This window comes from Hakea prostrata, chromosome 5 (assembly GCF_041222555.1).
Source record: "Hakea prostrata isolate BN-2017 chromosome 5, UWA_Hpros_2, whole genome shotgun sequence".
NCBI lineage: Eukaryota > Viridiplantae > Streptophyta > Magnoliopsida > Proteales > Proteaceae > Hakea > Hakea prostrata.
In genome coordinates this window covers 25,522,376-25,541,935 of record NC_142604.1, presented here as the reverse complement: position 1 = coordinate 25,541,935, position 19,560 = coordinate 25,522,376, and the positions used below count along the sequence as shown (strand labels likewise).

The following is a 19,560-nucleotide window of genomic DNA, read 5'->3' as shown; positions in this document are numbered from 1 at the left end:
TAAAAACAAAATCCCAAAAACATCCCAATTCTGGGTAGGGGCGGTCGATCAAACCATGCAACCTTCTCCAATCAATTGGCTCCCTATCTCTTTCATGTGAAGGCCAATTTCAACAGGCTTCGGAGGGTAGAAATCTGTAGACATTGCCCAATCAATGGTATAATTTCCCTTGGCATTTGAGTCCTCTAGCATTAATTTTCATGCATGCCAAAATCTCCTTTTTATGTCTTCTAGACTGACTTTCTCTCTCCTCTTGAACTCTATTAGGGTGGCCAGGTTTGCTTCTCTTTCGTCCAACTCCATAGGTTCGATTTCCGAACTTTTGGGATCAATTCGAATGGTCTAGGGTTGCCTTCTACTAGAACTCGGGGTTCACAAACGTGAAACAATGGGTTATTGGGTTAAGATTTTAAAGGATTTCACAGATACTGTATACACCGCCATGTATCAACTGCCACCTATTTGACGCAATAGAGTTTTGACCTTCACTCACTGTTTGAGTCATAACTTCTTCAATACGTATCCCATTGACTTGATTATTTTTAATTGCTTACTAGACTCAAAGGGCTTTATTTTATGTGAAGAAAACTTGGTCACATTATCCCCCTAAGATCCCCAAATATACGTTGGAAGTCCGTTGTTATGTTGTCAGCAAGTTGTTTGGGTAATTAATGTTAACGGGTCTTTGGGTCCAAACCTTACATCACGCCAACAGGTTAAGGTTTTGGGTAGGGATGCAACAGTTATTAGGGTCTTAAATTATTTTTTTTTTTTGGTGGGGGAGGGGGGAAGGGTGGGCCTATTGAGCCAGATCTGTTACAGGCTATTAAAGGCTGAAAATAAAGACAAAAGAAGGGGGGGGAAGAAGAACCTCCAAAGATTATTTTTCAATATCCCTATGAGTATGTTTGGTTGCAAGAGGAATGGGAAAGGAAAGTGAAGGAAAGTGAAGGAAAGTGAAGTAAAAGGATTTCTTTTTTCTTTTTATGTCATTTGGTTGCAAATGGAGAAGTGAAATTAATTTTATCAAGTTGTTTGGATGGCTAGCTGTAAAGCTCAAAGGAAAATTCTACAAAACTACCATTCGACTAGCTATGATGTATGGTCTTGAGTGCTAGACTGTTAATAAACTTTACATAGATAAAAACCTAATGCAGCTGAAATGAGGATGCTAAGATGGATAAGTGGAAAAACCGACACAAATAGGATAAGAAATGACCATATTAGAGCTAGACTGGGAGTAGCTCCAATGAGCGACATCACATACCTTATCAATAAACCCACACTTCGCATACATATTGATGATTCCACTACAAGCATGTACATTCATGTCCATCTATGAGTTCATGTCTATTCGTCCTACATGAACTCATAGATGGTCTTTTCATCTAACGTTTGTAATTTCGGACTTGCAAGGTGCAAAACCTAATCTATTTTATGCAAAAAAATAAATTCCACCTTACATCAAAATATTTGTATTTTCCTTGAGATTTCCATGATCCATGCCATGGCTCCTAGTGGCTCCCATGCTAATGCAAAGGCCAAACAACAGGAGTAGCACTATCCTACCCATTTGATTTACTCTTTTTCCCGTTTAATAAAAGAAAAAGGAGAAAAAGAAACCAGTCAGTAGTAGCAAGCAACGCTAGGGACATTTTAAGTAATCACTTGGCCCAAGATGGGTAGAGCATCTTTTCCAATCCTTTTTCCTTCAATTTTTTTAAGGCAGTTGGCGGGTTCGAATAGAGTTGAAGCAACTAAATTCACTCAAAAGGTGTGGTTCCTTTATCCTCAAGAGTTGAGAATAACCTTATTTTAATTTTTTGCCATCATATATTAGAAGGTTCTATCCTGTCAATATTTAGAGGTGAATCTTTTTTCTAAATATGTGATGGAAATGATGTTAGGATAGGGTTATCGTCTACCCTCGAAATAGAAAATCTAGATTTTAGGGATATCAATAAAACCCTATCAGCCCAAACCCAACCCAAGACCGACTTGAATTTTCAATGCCAGAAGAAAAATTCGAATTAAAAAACAACGAGTCTTGATAGGGTAGGTTAGGCTCAGCAGGTTTAGCCCTCGGGCCAACCTGACCCCGCCACATTGTGTTAACTTAGTTAAATTAGAAGCATATATTAATTAAGTCAGTCTAACTATTTAGCCTAGTATCCAACTATGAACCTCAAATATCAACATGGGTCGAACTTAAAAGAATGCCGACGGACCAAAATCAAGTCTATTTCTTACAAGGAAATGAATGGTCCATTTCTAACAAAGAAAAGGACCTGATAAATTTTCGAACGCGGACTTAGTAGGGTTTTAGCTTACGATTCTTAAGCCTCTGGTAATATTGGGTAGAATTTGGATTTAGGGTGTTGGGTTTAGAATCCGAACCCATCAAGTCGGATTTCTGTTGTTCCACACTACCATGATCCACCAAAGATCTGGCAGATTCTGGGGATTTGAAAACTTTTGTTGTCATCATTTTAAAATTTAAAGTAGAAAGTTTTGGAGATAAAAGCTGAAAAAGCAGAACCTGCGAACTGAAAAACAAAAAAGAGGGATGTGGCTTTGAAAGCCTCTTTAGTCCTTATATGTTGCATTCAGTGCATCTTCTTTGAAGAGTCGGTGCGACTCCTAATCAACTTCCATTACTCTCAACATCTCTTTTATGTTTATCTTTCAACTTCCCTATAATTACCATATTGCCATTACTCTCTTTTGTCATTATCAAGCAAAAATAATACAATCAGATCCGTCAGATCTTATGTCATACCGTAGTGTCAGACTCCAATGATACTCATTGGAAAATCCAAGACTTGGTTGAGAAGAAAGGATCGGAGGAGGTTATTAACTTATAATCAATATCATAAATCCATGATAATGGTTTTTGTATTTGTTATTGCCTTAATGGGTTTGGTGATGGTTTCTATTTGGAAATTTAATTGTAATTCTTCCATTAAACCTCATGGGACATGCTTCTCTGATTTTCCTTTTTTTGAGTAGACCTAATTTTTCTTTTATTCTTTTTTAAGATTATCATGGCTTCCACGTACTAGCCAAATACCTAAAACTGGATTCGTGTTACTCATTTTGTCTTCTGCATGAAACTCGAACAATTTTTCACTACATCATAATAGGACTATTGTTTTATCTCACAAGTTATGAATTTGATTTGGATTCAATTTTTAAAAGTTAATCGGCAAGAAATGAATGTTCAAAATACTTAAAAAGTAATCACATTGGATTGCATATTTTGATATGAAGTTTGTTGGTATAGTATCTCTTTGAATCTAGATAATTCAATGCATTACTCTTAGATCTAATACCACATGTAAAAAAGTTGTTAAAGTAAAAGTCACTTTTAAGAAAAGAGTATTCCAATATGTCAATGCAAGGTTGGTAGAGTGGTAGAGATTCATACTTCTCAGTAGAGAGCTCATGGATTCGATCCTTGCAGACAACATCTCCTCCCTGAGGACATAATCAAGGTGCCCGCAAGCTGGCCCGGATCAACACCATCAATCATGCATTCAGAACAAAACCCACGTCTAAATATTAATAAAGTGAATCATAAGAAAACCTTCCTTTTAGACAACGGGCCCTATTACCTCGGCTGATTGAATCCATCATTTTTGGATATGAATTAAAGGGGCCCACTAAAATCCTAGATGATAAACATAGCCACTTGGCAAACCAGTTAGCGAGTTAAGGTTTAAAGAAAAAGTTGGAGAAAGCTAAGAGTTAATGTCAGCAAGCCATGGCAGTTCCGTAATTCAACATGAAAAAGCATGTAATAAATCTAATCTAATGTCCAGCTTTTCCTCCCAAACCTACCTGTTCTTTACCTTTTTTCCTCTTTTTAACTGCTTTGCTCTCCTCGCACTTCCCCTCCCCCTCTCCTCTCGCTCTCTCTCTCTTTCTTTCTCACAGCAGAAGCTCTCAATCATCTCTTTCTTTCTTTCTCCATGGATCCAAAACAACTAGATTGCATGATTGCAACCGGTGGCATTGCCACCCGACCGCTGCCAGCAGCAGCGGCGCCGGCAAATCCGTTGCTCTTCGGAGGCCGCAAGATGAAGAAAAGCACATCGGAATTAAATTTGGAGAAGTTTCTTACGGAGATCGATAACAGTAGTGATAACGTGAGCTGGAAAGAGGAGAGAATTGGTGAAGTTGGAGGTCAGAGAACAAAGCCTTATGGTGAAGAACAAGTAACAGCTGCAGATGATTTCTTAACTGCCGGCGATTCCAACTTTGTCTTTGGAGAACGGGTTAGTTACTTCAATTATTTAATTTACTTTCTTTTTCCATTTTTCAAGAATAGAACTCAAAAATTAAATTGACGAGCAAAACCATGGTTTTAGCTATCAATATTCTATCATCCGATATTGATTTCAATACTGCCTATATTGTATTGGTTGTATGGTACAAAAATGAAAAATAAGTCTTCAGATTTATTTTTTTTAAATATTTTGTAAGATTTATTTCAATATCTTCAATATATATTCGGTGTTCGAAAGAATGTTTTGATAAACTACGGCCGGACGTGAAGAATTCTTATCGATGAAGGATTCTATCACTGAAAGGTGGCAAAACCTTGGATATTAATTTGTCTATTTCTACAATAAGCAACTCCCAAAAGATAATTTAGCTGATGTGGATTTGTCTTATTGTGATGATTAAGTGTTTTTTTTTTCTTATATATATATATATATATATATTTTGTTTTTCTGTTAAAGTTAGACTACTAAAATTTATATAAATGCCTTTTTTTTAATAACTTGTATGAACATAATATGTTTTATTGGAAATTTACTTTTGCTTTTGGATTTACCGGTTTATCCGGTCAGACCATATCAAGGAAGCTAAGAGAAATATTTCAATTGAGAAATATCATCAAATTATCAAATGTTTTATAATAATTTCTAAAAATTAGAGAAAATGCATTAAATATTCCTGTGGATCTTTTTATTTTATTATATTTTTATTTCGATTATAGAATATAATTAAAACTTAGTAGCGATGTTAGATGGTTCTTAATGCATGCACATAAAATGAAGTTTTTTATATTTTCTTTTAGAACAGGGATTTTATTTTCGTACTAATTGGGCCATGCAAAGATGGTGTGAACAAGTAAAGAGAACGTCCAAAAAAGTTGGGGGCATGGGTCATGCCACATGTCAAAAGTAATCATCAAGAGTGGTGATCTGACTGTCCAAAGGTCTTGCGATTAAGACTTTTTCAAAAGAAAGGTCTACCTATAAAACATATATCATGGCATGACTCATGCCACGTGTCATATGATTAGAGCATCTAAATTGTACTTTATCATACGAACTTTTATTAATTCATCAAGGAAGAAAAGATAAAAAAAAAAGCTTTCTAAGTATTATTTTTGGAAAAAATAAATACAAACTACTTATTTTCATTTCATAGTATATTTTCGAGCATATTTTATCTTTGAATCTTGATAAGATGAATTTCTTTAAATTTATGGAGGTCGAGGATCTAGATATCGATATCTTTTACTCTCAAATTAGATTTTCCAGACATATAAGAGGTAAGTCCTACATGATGGGTGTGAAACCATGTATTGATGCCATTGGTGGACTCTCATAAGAAGGTCTTGGGTTCACACCCATCAAACGGCATGTCATTTCCAATATACAAAAAGCATCAGGACCAAAAAAAAAAAAAAAAAAGAAAAACATGTCTTGATGAGTGATTCGATTAAGGATACAAATTCATATCATATTCTGTTGACTGAAACTAAAATATATTGATGAAAAATACTAAAAGTTCCTTATTGGGTTGCAGAACACACTAAATGGATTCTCAGGTCGGAGTGGAATAACAGACAACTTCGTTTGGTCTCAAAATCTCAATCCGAGGCAAGTCAACATTTCAGCAAACATGGATTGTCATTCATCCGTCTGTGGTATGAATCCAAGGCAATCCAGCATTTCAGCAAACATGGATTGTCATTCATCCATATGCGGTAAGTAACCCAACTCATAGAACTTAATTTGTAATATCTTCATTCAAATGGTTTTTCAAGTCTTTTCTCTTCGAGTTGGGATCTTTACCTGTGACGGTAGAAATTATGTTCTCCTCACATTTTTTTATCAAGAGAGGATTCCATTTCTGGTCTACCTTGTCAGTGCTTAGAAATGAGTTTCATTTCTAAATGTATAGTGAAAAGATAAGAGGAGAGCAAGGTCGTTTATCCGTGCAGGTAGAGGATCCAAACTCCTTTTTTTTTCTTCTTCTTCCTCTTATGGAGTGATGACCTGTACATGGCCTGCTTTGAGTGGAAACACTGGAAGTGGGTCATTTGGAAGCTGTATGTAAACTAAAGAACCTTCAACTGCAGATATTACTGGGTCAGCCGGAAGTCCTACGTCAACTCAAGAACCTGGAAATGCAGAAACTACTCAAGTGCAAGGAAACACTAGTGGTTCCTCTAGGGAACAATCAGACGATGATGATTTAGAAGCTGGCCCCTGTGAGCAAAGCAAAGACTCTATTGACTTGAAACGTAAAAGAAGGTTATCTCTTTACTGAATTAAGAGAGTTATACATGTCTAACAAGAGAGACGCAGATATTAAAACTTGGTTCTTTTTTGTGCTTATTATGAGCTTAATTGTTTGGCTCCAGGATGGTTTCAAACCGGGAATCAGCTAGAAGGTCAAGGAGGAGAAAGCAAGAACATCTGGTTGAACTTGAGAATCAGGTTCTTAAAGACTTAAAACACAATATTGTTTATTACTTTCTATACAAACATGGAAAATATTACATTGTCTGACCATATATGATACCCTATGCTTGTCCAACCCTACTACCCTGTAGATAGTTTTGATACATATAGGATCACAATATGGAAGCACGGATATTGTTTTATTGTTTAGTGGTTAGATGCAAGGCCAGACAGGTCTTCCAAATCACTGTTAGGGTTTTGAAAAATCCAGCCTAGCCCCACCTAATTGCAGCCCTGTTCATATCATTGTGGGGCTTGATTCATGGGATTTCAACTTCTTTGTTGAATGAGGCCTTTTAATATTTTGCCATTATACTCAGGTTGAAAAACTCAGAGAAGACAACGCTTCTCTGTACAAACAACTTCATGATGCTCAACAACAATTCGTTGAAGCTGCAACTGATAATCGAGTGTTCAAGTCAGATGTGGAAGCTCTTAGGGTAAAGGTACGTGCATGTTTCTTAATAAAAAATAATAAACAGTTTAGTTCACTCTATCGTTTAATCACCATTTTTAAACCTTATAGGTGAAGTTGGCACAAGATATGGTTGCTCGAGGAACAGTGTCTTACAGTCTGAATAATCTTCTTCTAAACCGTTCTGTTTCACCTCAACCTATGAATTCCAACAATTTGTCCTGCATTTCAGATTTATGTCCAACTTCAGGAATTCGATCTGATTGCACATCACCCTTTATTGGAATGTCATCGATTAATGGCCAAATTGCAGGGCTTGCATTGGATCAGAATGGTGATCATAACCCTTCTGGGATTCTCAAGAACAAAATTAGCTCCAACCCACTACCTTTACATAGGATTAATGGATGCTTGGAACTCACGCAGAACAGCATTGTTACTGATGCTCTGAGTTGTTTATCAGAGATTACTTGGCCATGAGAATCTCCAGTAGTTCCAATGTCTTCTAAGCAAAGCTAGTCTTCCATCTTCGATCTGGTTTGTGTACTCAAGAGATAAGACTGTGCCCATTGGAAAGAAGCTTTCATTTTCATTTTGCATCAGAAGCTTGTTTCTGAATAGTCTTAGTTTTTACTAGCTGTATACTTATGGTAGTCGGGTAATGGTGCATTTTTATGCTTTAAGCATGGTCATTAGGAGGGGAGGCTTTCTTGGATCAGTACCTCATCACCCATGGGCATATATTGACTATGTAACTATATGTTTAATCTAATTGTTCCTTCTTTCCCTATTCTATACCTCTCTTTACTTTGTTTTCTTATGACTGGCATATAGTTGTATATATGAGTGTCAAATTCAGTTTGGTCATCTGTGTTAAGATGTAATCTCTGATATTGTAAAAAGAGGAGACCCATTAGTTAGCTTTCCCTTCGACCAAGCATATCATGTGCGTGCCCCTTGGTGAGGATATCTGAAATTTGATCAACTGGGAAGATATAACTAATAGCTAGAAACGCAATGAGTAACAACCTCATCATCATGAACAAAATGAAAATCAATCTCGGTTGCACCAATATGATCACACCAAATCAAAGGTTGGATTGAAAGAAAGACACTGACTTCTTTGAGAAGAGAATGCAGCCATAATTACTCTGTAGCAGCAGAAGCCACCACCCAATATCCAGCCTTAATGGATGAATAGAAAATAACCTTCTATTTGGCAGAATTCTAAGAGATCAACTTAGGTCCCAAAACCATATGTGAATTTGCAATCTCCGGATTACTAGCCCAATTTGCACCTGCATAAGCCTGGAGTGCCAAGGTGAAACTGGAATGAAAAAGGAAACTACAAAAGGAAGTAGAGTGGAGATAGCATAACACATGCTTAGCAACAACGTGATGAATATTTGTAGATTATATTCCATATCTATCAATTACATAATTGAAGGGGAAAGATCCTTACCTAGATTCACTTTCCTAAATATAGAATATTTGCAGCGGAAGTAATTTGAATCCACGTCCTCATTCCTCCATCAAAGCTCCACCGATTTGATTCCACAATCTCTAGGAAAGGGAATAAATTCCACAACCCAAATGCTAAAGGATGGTATAGAGATCTAAAGCAAGGAGAGAAAATCTCCACAAAGAAGACCCTATGTTTTCTTGAAGAGGGAGAGAGAGAGAGAGAGTAAGGCAGCCGCCTTTTCTCTAGAAAAAAATCTCAAACACGAAAAATTCACTCTCAAGTGATGTGGTGGTTACAAATATAAAACCCTATATTTTGTAACCGCCTAAAAATTATTTTTCAGTTTTGCCCTTGGGCACATGATTTATTGATAATTAATAAATCCCAACATCTCCCACTTGCACAAGGGCAAGTATTAATATCTCTGTCACAGTGTGTCCCAGACACACATGTATATCCCAGATATACACATTCAATCTCTCTGTTATGTATCCCAGATACATAGACCTCTTGTGTCTTAGACACACATGTATATCCCATATATACATATATTGATCTATTTGCTATGTATCCTAGATACATAGACCTCTTGTGTCCCAGACACTAATATCCACAAGTCATACTGGCAAATGGATTGTACAACCGGTGATATATCTACACACGTGAGCCCCAAATTAGAAACCTTCCCAGAAGGCCAGAATGACACATCACTCAAAGAAACACATCAATAAGCATTAGTATACCACAGTATCCTAGGTTTATCCAAACTCACCAAACTAAAGGTATCTTGATCCCTTTGATTGTTGGAATGGCCTCTTACGGTTGTCTTTCGAAAATCAAACTGTGGAGTTTAATATGTTCAGGATAAGGAAACAACCACAAATAGAAGAAGAGATCAATATGCTTGAGGAGTCTTTGGATTTTTCTAATGATTTAATTACCAATTTTGAGATTGATTTTGATTATGAATTTCAAGAATGTATGAATATGTTGAATGATGATAGTGAAACCTTCTTTTTTGAAGTCTTAAATTTTCACGCACATTTGGAGCCCATTAAACCCCTATCCATCTCCATCTCCATTCCCAAACCCTTAATAATTGTACCTCCCAAGCTAGAATTGAAAGAGTTGCCTTCTAATTTGCAGTATGCTTTTTTGGAACAAGATAATGCTCTTCATGTTATTGTTGTTTTTTATTTAACTTCTGACAAAGTAGAAGAGTTGATCACACTGTCGAATGATAATAGAGAAGCATTTGGTTGGTCTATGACTAAAGGTATAAGCTCTTCTATTGTACAACATCATAGTCATCTTATGAAGGATGCTAAACCTCCTAGAGAACTTCAATGTATGATGAGGATTTTCTTTTACATGGTGAAGGTTTTTCTTGAAGTCTTTAGGGATGATTTTTCTATTAATGGTTTTTCTTATTTGGAGTGCCTTCCCCATCATACATTGATATTGAAAATAAGACTAAAGCTTCCCATGATAAGCACATCTTGACTGAAAGGTATACCCCTCATTTGTCTTCCTTGTTTATCTTTTCATGCATGCATTGAGGACATTGCATTACTTAAGTGTGTGAGGGGGGGTAGCTTCTTTGTAGATTTTAATTTTGGCTTTGATTAGTGTACATACCCTTTTAATTGCTATGATATGTGAAATGAGAGTGATTTTGGTACCCATCATGAACACATAAAAACTCTATTGAGAAGAAGGTAACTTGTATGTATGTTGAGATGAGACTTTCCCTAGAAAAATAAAATGCCCTTAACTTAAGGCGTTGGACCATCTATGGGTTTTGTGGGTCCTTGTTTCTTTGGCTAGGAGTTGAGATCAATTTTTTTTTTGGCATGACAAGAAAAAGAAGAAGAAGAAGAATAAAAGTTGAATTCCTTGGAATTAGACATTGCACTTCGACTTAGGAATCGGGGTGACTTGATCGAAACTCTTAGGAATGAAATTATTAAAAAGAACTCTCACATCACTATCTATGTGGGTATATGCAAAACGAAACTACAAAGTAACTTGGGTTTCTAGTGTTTGCTCCACCATGTCATTCAAGCCAACCGTAGTAGAGTAAGGTAGAATTCACTACTCAAAAATAATAATAATAATAACAAATAAATGCAAGTGTCATCGATGCCTTGGTATAATTGTTTGGTAAAAAAATACTTAAAACCTAAGTCCATGGTCCCCTTACTCTATAAGTGGTTTTGCTTAAAGGAGATGTGTACTTGAAAGTTATAAGGTGAGTCTTAAATTGAGATATATGCTTAGTCTCAAGAATCAATATGGGGTAATAAAGTTCAAGTGTGGGGGATCTTAAATCAATGGTGAGAAAAATTGTCGAGCTATTGATTCCTGTATAAGTACTTACCAATTGTTAGAGTTGGAATGTGCAATGTTTTACTTTGAGCTAAATTGGAATTTTGGATGCATATTCTCTGCAAACATCCATAAGACAAAACTTGTCCTGTAGGGGTAACTTGGTGGTTTAAAGGCTTATTGCACATGTTAAGTGTAACCGTGATTCATATGAAAGTGAGTTAGGATTTTGTATTGTTGCATTAGTTTCTTACCTGCATTTATATTTTTCTTTTATTCTTGCTTGAGGACAAGCTTAGTCTAAGTGTGGGGGAATCTGGCACATCCTCCCAGCCGGTACCCTATCTCGCATACCCGAGAGTGTGATCCACAGCCCGAAGATCAGGTATCGAGTAATCAACCTCCCACATAAACAATAACATAATCATGAACAATAATAATAAAAGTGCGGAAGATAAACCATAGATCCAATAAGAAAAGGATGAATCATATATAAATCAGAGTACTAGATATAATCAGAGTGTCTAAATCAGATAAGTAAAGTGAGGCGAAATCCCACTCTACAACCAGCGGAAAAGTAGTTCTAAAAGAGAATAAGCAAGATAGAATCTAATCCCAATAGCAGGTACAATAGGTAACTAAATTGTTCTCAATCTTATGACAACATCCCTATAAGTATAAATCTCATAAACGGCACAAGGCGCCCACTCTATGGTCGGACTAACCATTGTACGGAGCATAACCACTCGCGGGATCTTGAGTGTAATTGTCGTAACCGCAATCACCTCTCCGGAGATATGCCTCTTCTCCTTGCGCTTCTTCATACGGGCCGTCATAATATTCGAACCCGAGAATAGTCTAACAAACATTGTACAATAAAGGAATGAGTTTCAAAGAAACTCGGAAAGCGTTAAATCCATAATAACATAAATGGCGGGATTTGAACAAACATAAATGCAATATGATATGAAACAAACAATGAATGTATGAATCTAACTCTACATATCTGGTCTCTATTGCGGACATGCTTTAAGTCATAGCACCGTACTTCTTTAGGAAGGTCTCAATCACTCATCATCGGTTGGTAATGGGTCCGGCATCCCTCGGGAAATTCCATGGCTGGGGGTATAGGTCACCACTCTCTCACATCACCATTGGTCTAAGTACCGGCGCATGTCGGGGTAAAGCCTAGCCAAATGCAAGTCTTCTACTTAGTTACATCAAGTCGGATCCAGATACGCCATTCCTCGTCCCGACGATCCTTTCCGGTATCCTTCACACTAGAGTCCTCATAGTCCCGACCACGGACTCATCAACCCTATTGGTCATCCACATATGGTAAACGGGAAGCTCTCACGCCCCTCACGGGTTGGTTACCGGTCTTGAGCGCCTGTGAGTCCAAGTCTATCCATATGCAACCCTACCAATAAATGGCCCCCACAATGTGATTCCTGTCCTCTCACGGGTTGGTTACCGGTCTTGAGTGCCCATGAATCCCCATTGCTACCACGGGTCGTCGGTCTCAATACCCCTCGATTAGGGTCGACATAACGGGACATCCTAGCCCAACACTACTAGACAGTCCTAGATATGTCATCCAACGGTTTAGGAAGGTGTCCGAGAGGGCATCTCGGAAACATCCCATAATATTCCCGTAGTTGTCCAAACGACGAAGTGTCAAAAGGACACCTCTCCTTTCCAAACCATACTTAAGCATACACAAGCATCAATTCATAACATCACATATATGGTAACTTCATATATGGAAAGAAATCAATAATTACAATCAACTGTATATAACTGGTAAGTAAATCATACATGAGTCATTTCAATATAAATAAGTAATGCTACGATATCAAGACAGTACCACGGTAGTATAACATTATAAGAATCTATTTAAAGAAATAAATTAACAAGATTCATATATAGAAACTAAGATATGCAATTTATGTTGTTAAAGAAGTAACCATCCTTACCTTTTATAACTTGCAAAGGAATCCTAAGAAATCAAGTAAGATCTTAACAAACTTGAGAAGAAGGTCCTAAACAAGTGTATACAACATATTAGGAAAGATCCCAGAAAAGAAAACCAAACGAGACCAATCGGAGTTTGACTCATTGGTCGATTGGATTGGTCTATGCCGTCGACCAATCATCGACCAATGCGAGACGATAGCCTAAAAAAACAGAGTTTTAAGATATAAAATCCGAATTTGGTGGTTCAAAAGGGTACTAATCAAGGGGTAAACTACATTAGTAGTATCCTAACATATAGGGGATCTCAAAACACTAATCAAATCAAGTCATCAAGATACAAATTAGGAAACAAAAAGTTACCATAATTAGATCAATCATGGTTCTTGAAGAATTCAAGATAGAAATCAAAGACAAGAACAATAGGAGAATGAATCATTGATTCAGGTAAAGGTATCATGAAAGGCATACTTAGATCTTCAAGAAAATAGACCTAAGAGCATAAATCTAAATAAGGAAACAAAACCTACCATATATGTAACTATCATGATTAATGAAGAAAACATGGTATGGTAGAAGAGAAACAACTAGAGATTGATAGATCATGGACATGAAAAGAAAACACAGCAATTGACTACTAACAGATCAATATAGTAGATCTAAGGAGATCAGAACAAATCAAAAGATAAACAAAGACAAGATCATGATTTGATCATGATCCCAAAAGCTGCAATGATCATGGTTAAGATCATTGCATAGCCATAATCCTAGGAAGATCAGAGAGACAAGCTAGAGATGGCAAAGAGAATGCAGACCCCCGCTCAACTCAAAAAGGAAAGAAAAAAGAGATGGATGAGAAGAAGAGAGTGTAGACATACCTTTGATGCAAAAGGAAGAGTTTGACGAAGATCCCAAGAAAAACACCAAGGGGAAGGGAGATGACGAGAGGCTGCGCCAAAGAGTTTGGAGGCAGAAAATACGAAGTAGACGAGATTGGACTAAATAGAGCAAGCAAGACCAATGCCAAAAAAACCAGCGAGGGATTGGGAGGCGACAACGACAACCAAAAGGGAATGAAGACCCGGATCAAACCAACCAAAGGGGTACACAACAAGACTACCTAAAGGTAGAAAGCACACCAGATAGAGAGCACCAGCACAACTAACACTCATCAAGATCGCATAAAAGAACTATCATCAACCTCAGGATTCAAAGCACCAAGCCTCCCGGGATGGCAAAGGACTTTTACTTTACGGGTCGGACCTACAAATAACAAGGTTTGGGTCAAGGTTAGGGTGGGTTTCTGGAATCTAATGAGCATATTTATGTGTGAAATCTTAGGGCATAAAGCATGCATTTTACACACTTAGAATGAAGCTACCTTGGGTTTTATGTCGTTTTTTTAGATTTTAGGACTTTTCAAGATTTAAGCAACATTTGGAGTTTTGGGTATGGAACATGCAATTTACATGTCAAGAGGTCGGTTCAAATTCTCAAGTACGAAAATGGGCTTGATCTGGTGCATGATGGGCTAGAGATGTGATTATGGGCCAACTTCAAAATATTTTTTAGAAATAAAGAAGAATATGGAGCGAAAGAGTCCTTGCATGCTTCAATATTTTATTTCTTATTTGGGACTTGATCAAAGAAGGAAAAAGAATCTTATTCGGAGAAGGAATAGGGAAAATTCCAGTTTTTGAGTGTCTCTATCCAGTTTTGATCAAGCTCCTCATCGAATCGTCATCTGGTGTCCAATCAAGTTGATTTTTGGAGGAGAGCTTCATGACTTCTTGATCCTCAAATCCAATGGTGAAATTGTGCATTTGATCTCTATAAGTTAGTCCAATTAATACGCTAAAACCCTCCTTGGTTGAGTCAGATAAGAACTCTGAGTTTGATTCAAACTTTGTCAAGAATCATATCCCATGTAATCTAGGAAATTACTCTATAAAAGGAGAGCATACTCCAGCAAGGGAGAATGTTTTTAGAGCTTGGGAGGAGAATACTTTCTTTTCTCTTTAGTTTATTTAGGCTTTCTCTAGTTTTCTTTGATTGCTTTGTGGGATTCTAGTTTCTAGATTGAATGTTTAGGTTCAATTTTTTTTATGTAATGCAACTTCAATTTCAACTTCAACTTCAAGTTTCAAGTTTGAGGATTCGTTTTTTCTTGGGTCTAGCAATTGTAGATCTAGATCATTCTAGAGCTGGTTGTTAGGGTTTGTTGAGATTCGAATCGTTCGTTCAAGTCTTTTTTTTCTTTTTTTTTATTAATCGAAATTCAAAGATGCAAGTAAATAACCTTCGTCAATAATCTTCTCTCCCCACTCCATTCCCGCTTCTATCTACCCTTCGATATTCTTAACTTAGGATTTATTTTTCAGCATTTATTTATTGTTCTCTTTTCCCCTTGGGTCCTTGATCAAAGCTGCCTATAGTCGTGCCTCTCTTTGGTTAAGGTTTCTCTTTTCCTTTTATTGCTTTGTTATTTACTTTCTGCAATTTTTTTCTCGCATTTATTTATGGTTCTCCTTTCCCCTTGGTTAAGGTTTCCCTTTTCTTTTTATTGCTTTGTTATTTATTTTTTGCATTTTTTTCTCTTTAATATCTGTTCCCCCAATCGGTGGACTGTAAGCTACGGCAAAGGGTCCACGGTCAAGTCCTAACTATACTCCCCTTCCCTCGATCCAGAGCTGCCACTCGGATCACTTCCCTTTTATTTATTTATTTATTGCTCGCATTTTTTTTGTGCCTTTTATTTATGTGTTGGTTATGTTTGTTTTATTTTTTAGTTTCAATTCGATTGCTTTAGATGTATGTGTTAGGACCGCTCATTTAGTTTAATTAATTAGTTAAGAATTTTGAATCATTGCACTCTTGCGCTACCATTAAGAGGTTAAATTCTAAAGTGGCATATCTCCTTGAGATCGACCTGTTAGCTACACGATACCGTGCGTTTGCAGTTAATTTTATTTTGCAAACACTGATGTTTGCCCTTGTAATTGTTAGATTTAGTTGATTGATTGACCTTCTAATTGTGCACGTTTTGATCGCTTTGGGGAGTGCTAACATCGTTGACAGGTGATGGATACAATCTTATATAATCATGTATTTAATTCATGCATGTTATCATGCTTATTTGTGTGTTTATGTGACTGATGTTGTGGGGGCATGCATGCATGGGTAGCAACCTGAATTTATATTGTATATGGGAAAGGAATTTTACAAGAGAAATTTTTTTCCCTCTAACCTTTGTTGTCATAAGGGATGGATTTAGCAATAAAAATGGCTTGAGAGACCAGCTCAGAACTAACATAGTTCCTCCTAGAAAAATGGAAGAAGCCATGCTCTCTAGAAACTTTCAAATAGGGTTGTAGCTGGGCCGAACTTTTGCAATCCCAAGCCTAGCCCTTACGGTTGTGCAATTCCTTTTGTGCAATTCCTTTCCCAAATTACCATTCTCGTTGGGCTTCCCATACCATTGAGACTTTGAAACCTTCCAACCGAAGGCCTCATCTTGACCCCTTTGATCAAGAGACTTGGTATATTTTTTCAAATGGTACACAGGTTGACAATACTTGTGAAACCCATCCCTATCCTAACCCTGACCCTGACCCGGATCCTTGTTGTTTGTAGGTCCGAAGACCCGGAGTGGTGGGAGAAGAGACTTGTGGGCCCTCAAAGTTGAAGACTTGGTGTATGATTCGGAGCCCATGGATATTGACAGTGAAGCCCCTTACTTGGATGCACTGTCAGTGTTCAATGAGAAACTACACCTAGAAGAGGGGAAGCTTAGTTGAAGTGCTTGTTGCGCTTCTGGTCTTGTTTCGAAGGTATTTCTCTACTCTTGACTTGTGTATTGACTTGTAGGAGAAAACCCAACTCAATTCGGACCTGTATAGCCTTTCAATTCCTTGACTCAAGCTTGTTGTACATGCTTGGTCGACTGATTGGTCGACTGGACCAGTCGACCAAGCCAGTCGACCAATGGTTGTACAAATCCAAGAAAAAGATGCTTTTTGGATATTCCTCTCTCTATTAAAGTGCTTCTCGTGTTTTGAACCCTATTATACTCATTTAGGCCACTGAGAACGAGAGTGGAACTTCCCAAGGAACTCTCTTGGTGTTTGTGAAGGATTCTTGCCCCCAATCATTGCAATCATTGTCTCTTGTCTCCATTTGCACATTCAAGGTATGATTCATCACTCTCACTTCCTATTCTACTCCTTTATTTTTCTTTTCTTGCTATTACAACCTTGGAGCTGATGCTGCAACCTTGGAACCATCACTCTAAGTGTTCACTCTTAGCTAATCATTGATCTCATTCTATTTTCATTGATGCTATGCTCTCATTTCAATCCTTGCATATGCATTCCTTTGATTTTCTTTTTAACTTCATGTGTTCTTGTTCTAAACTGAGGTATATAGTGTGCAATGTCTATGTTCTATGCTAACATATGATTCTAATCCATTTCCTATCAGTTCCCCTAGCTAATTCATTCAGTTCCAATGCAATTTCATTTGATTTCAAGTCATGCTATGATTCTTATCTTTAGAACATAGGGTTTCAATTTGGGGATTTTCAATTGGGCCATTGGATCATGCTAATTCTTGTTATGGTTCTTATACTATTACAGTGAATCCCTCCAAGTTTCGGATAGATCCGAGCCCCGGAAGATCGATTTTGAGCCAAAAATCACTATTTGGCTTCGGGCACTATTTACTTGGTCGAATGATTGGTCAGTCGACCAAGTCAGTCTGCCAATGAGTTGCTGAATTGTGTGTTTCGCCGATTTGATCCGTTCAACCTCTGATTTTCCCGATTTCTTTTCTAATCTTTCATTTATGTTTGTCTAGGGTCTTAATACTATCTTTGGATCATTCTTTTGAGATTATTGGATTATCATCATCACGGCTTAAGGTAAGGACGGTTATACCCATATGACATAGACTATGTAATTGTTACATTGATGTTGGCAACTTAGTAGGCTTAGCTTATTAGTTGTTTTAGGCATCATATGACTACTATAGTTACCATAATTATGATAGTAGCACCATGTTTAATTATTTTGTTTATCATGTCTATTAATTCTTGTCATTTACTATATGCTTAATCATGTGACGTTATGATGTATCTTTCAATATGATGATGTATCTTGTATGTATGATATGATGAACTGAGAATGTGATTGGATAAGTATGATTTGGGATTGGGGAATGTCCTCTTGACATTTCTGTCCTTGGACATTGGAGGGAATAGTATGGGATGTTCTCCGAAGATGCCCATCAACGCTTTCCCGGATCATTGGATGACATACTTAGGACTTGTCTAGTTGTATGGCTAGGATGTCCCCGTTGTATCAGACCCGAATCGGAAGGGCATTGAGACCGAACGACCCGTGGTAGTAGTATGGTTTGATGGGCGCTCAAGACCGGTAACCACTCCATGAGAGGACATAAATCATACTACGGATACCTGAAAGGGGCCATTTATTGGTAGGATTGCAAATAGCTAGACTTGGGCTCACGGGCGCTCAAGACCGGTTAACCAACACGTGAGAGGACGTGAGAGCTTCCGTCTAATATTTGTGGATGACTAATAGGGTTTGTGAGTCCGTAGTCCGGGACTATGCTGACTCTAGTGTGAAGGATATCGGAAAGGATCGCCCGGGGCGAGGAATGAACGTATCTGGATCTGACATGATATGACTAAGTAGAAGACTTGCATTGGGCTAGGCTTCACCATGACATGCGCCACTATTTAGACCAATGGTGATGTGAGAGAGCAATGACTTAAACCCCAGCCATGGATTGTCTAGAGGGATGCAGGACCCATTTACCCGGCTTGAGTGATTGAGACCCACCCAAAGAAGTATGACATGTCTACCTTATAGACTAGCATGTATAGATTTAGTATCATATTTGCATCATGTGTTTCATATCATTTTGCATCATGTTATGACTTGTATTATATGGTATATGTATTATGGATTAACTGCCTTGTTGAGTTCGTTTGAACTCATTCCTTTTGTGCAATTGTTTTGTTAGATCACTCTACAGGTTTTGAAGAGATTGATGGTTCGTCCTTTGAAGCACCCATTGATGACTCATACTACCCTCAGGGTGGTGGCAATTATGAAGATCATTATGAGGATACCGAAGAAGACTATGCTACACACCAGGATTAGCCCGACACTGGTGTGGGAGCGGTCGTACTAGATTTTGGATATCTTTAGCTTTGAGGACATATTTTATGTAACGGAGGAATCTTTTGTTTAGTGTTACATCTTTACATTCTTCCTTAAGACCGGAACTGTAATTTAAACATTCACTGATATACTCTTTACATTTTGGGATATGTAACTTAACTTGATTTGACTACTTTCCGCTGCCACTGAGGGAGTGACTTCTGATCGCTCTCTCTCTCTCTCTCTCTCTCTCTCTCTCTCTTGAGATTATATTTATACATTTGGTATCATCTTATTCCGCACTCTAATTATCTGTTCTTATCTTATTCGTGATTCCTATATTTATATGCTTTACATTGATTACTATTGTTCATGATTGTATTATCGCGTATGTGGGAGGCATGGTTGCTCGATACTTGATCTTCAGGA

At 37.4% G+C, this 19,560-nt stretch overlaps 1 protein-coding gene across 2 annotated transcripts; it reads left to right on the top strand.

Annotated features, from left to right (window-relative positions):
- Positions 1 to 3,885: 3,885 nt before the first annotated feature.
- On the top strand, positions 3,886 to 19,353 carry BZIP9 (basic leucine zipper 9). Of its 2 annotated transcripts, none has more exons than XM_089157175.1 (6): positions 3,886 to 4,277; positions 5,824 to 6,004; positions 6,380 to 6,554; positions 6,665 to 6,740; positions 7,085 to 7,210; positions 18,992 to 19,353. In XM_089157175.1, exons 1-6 carry the CDS (start codon positions 3,972 to 3,974, stop codon positions 19,160 to 19,162), a joined length of 1,035 nt encoding a protein of 344 aa, XP_089013301.1. In that variant the 5' UTR covers positions 3,886 to 3,971; the 3' UTR covers positions 19,163 to 19,353. The 2 variants fall into 2 exon arrangements, with proteins under 2 accessions (XP_089013301.1, XP_089013300.1); XM_089157174.1 differs by lacking the exon at positions 18,992 to 19,353 and adding an exon at positions 7,291 to 8,691.
- The last annotated feature ends 207 nt before the right edge of the window (positions 19,354 to 19,560 follow it).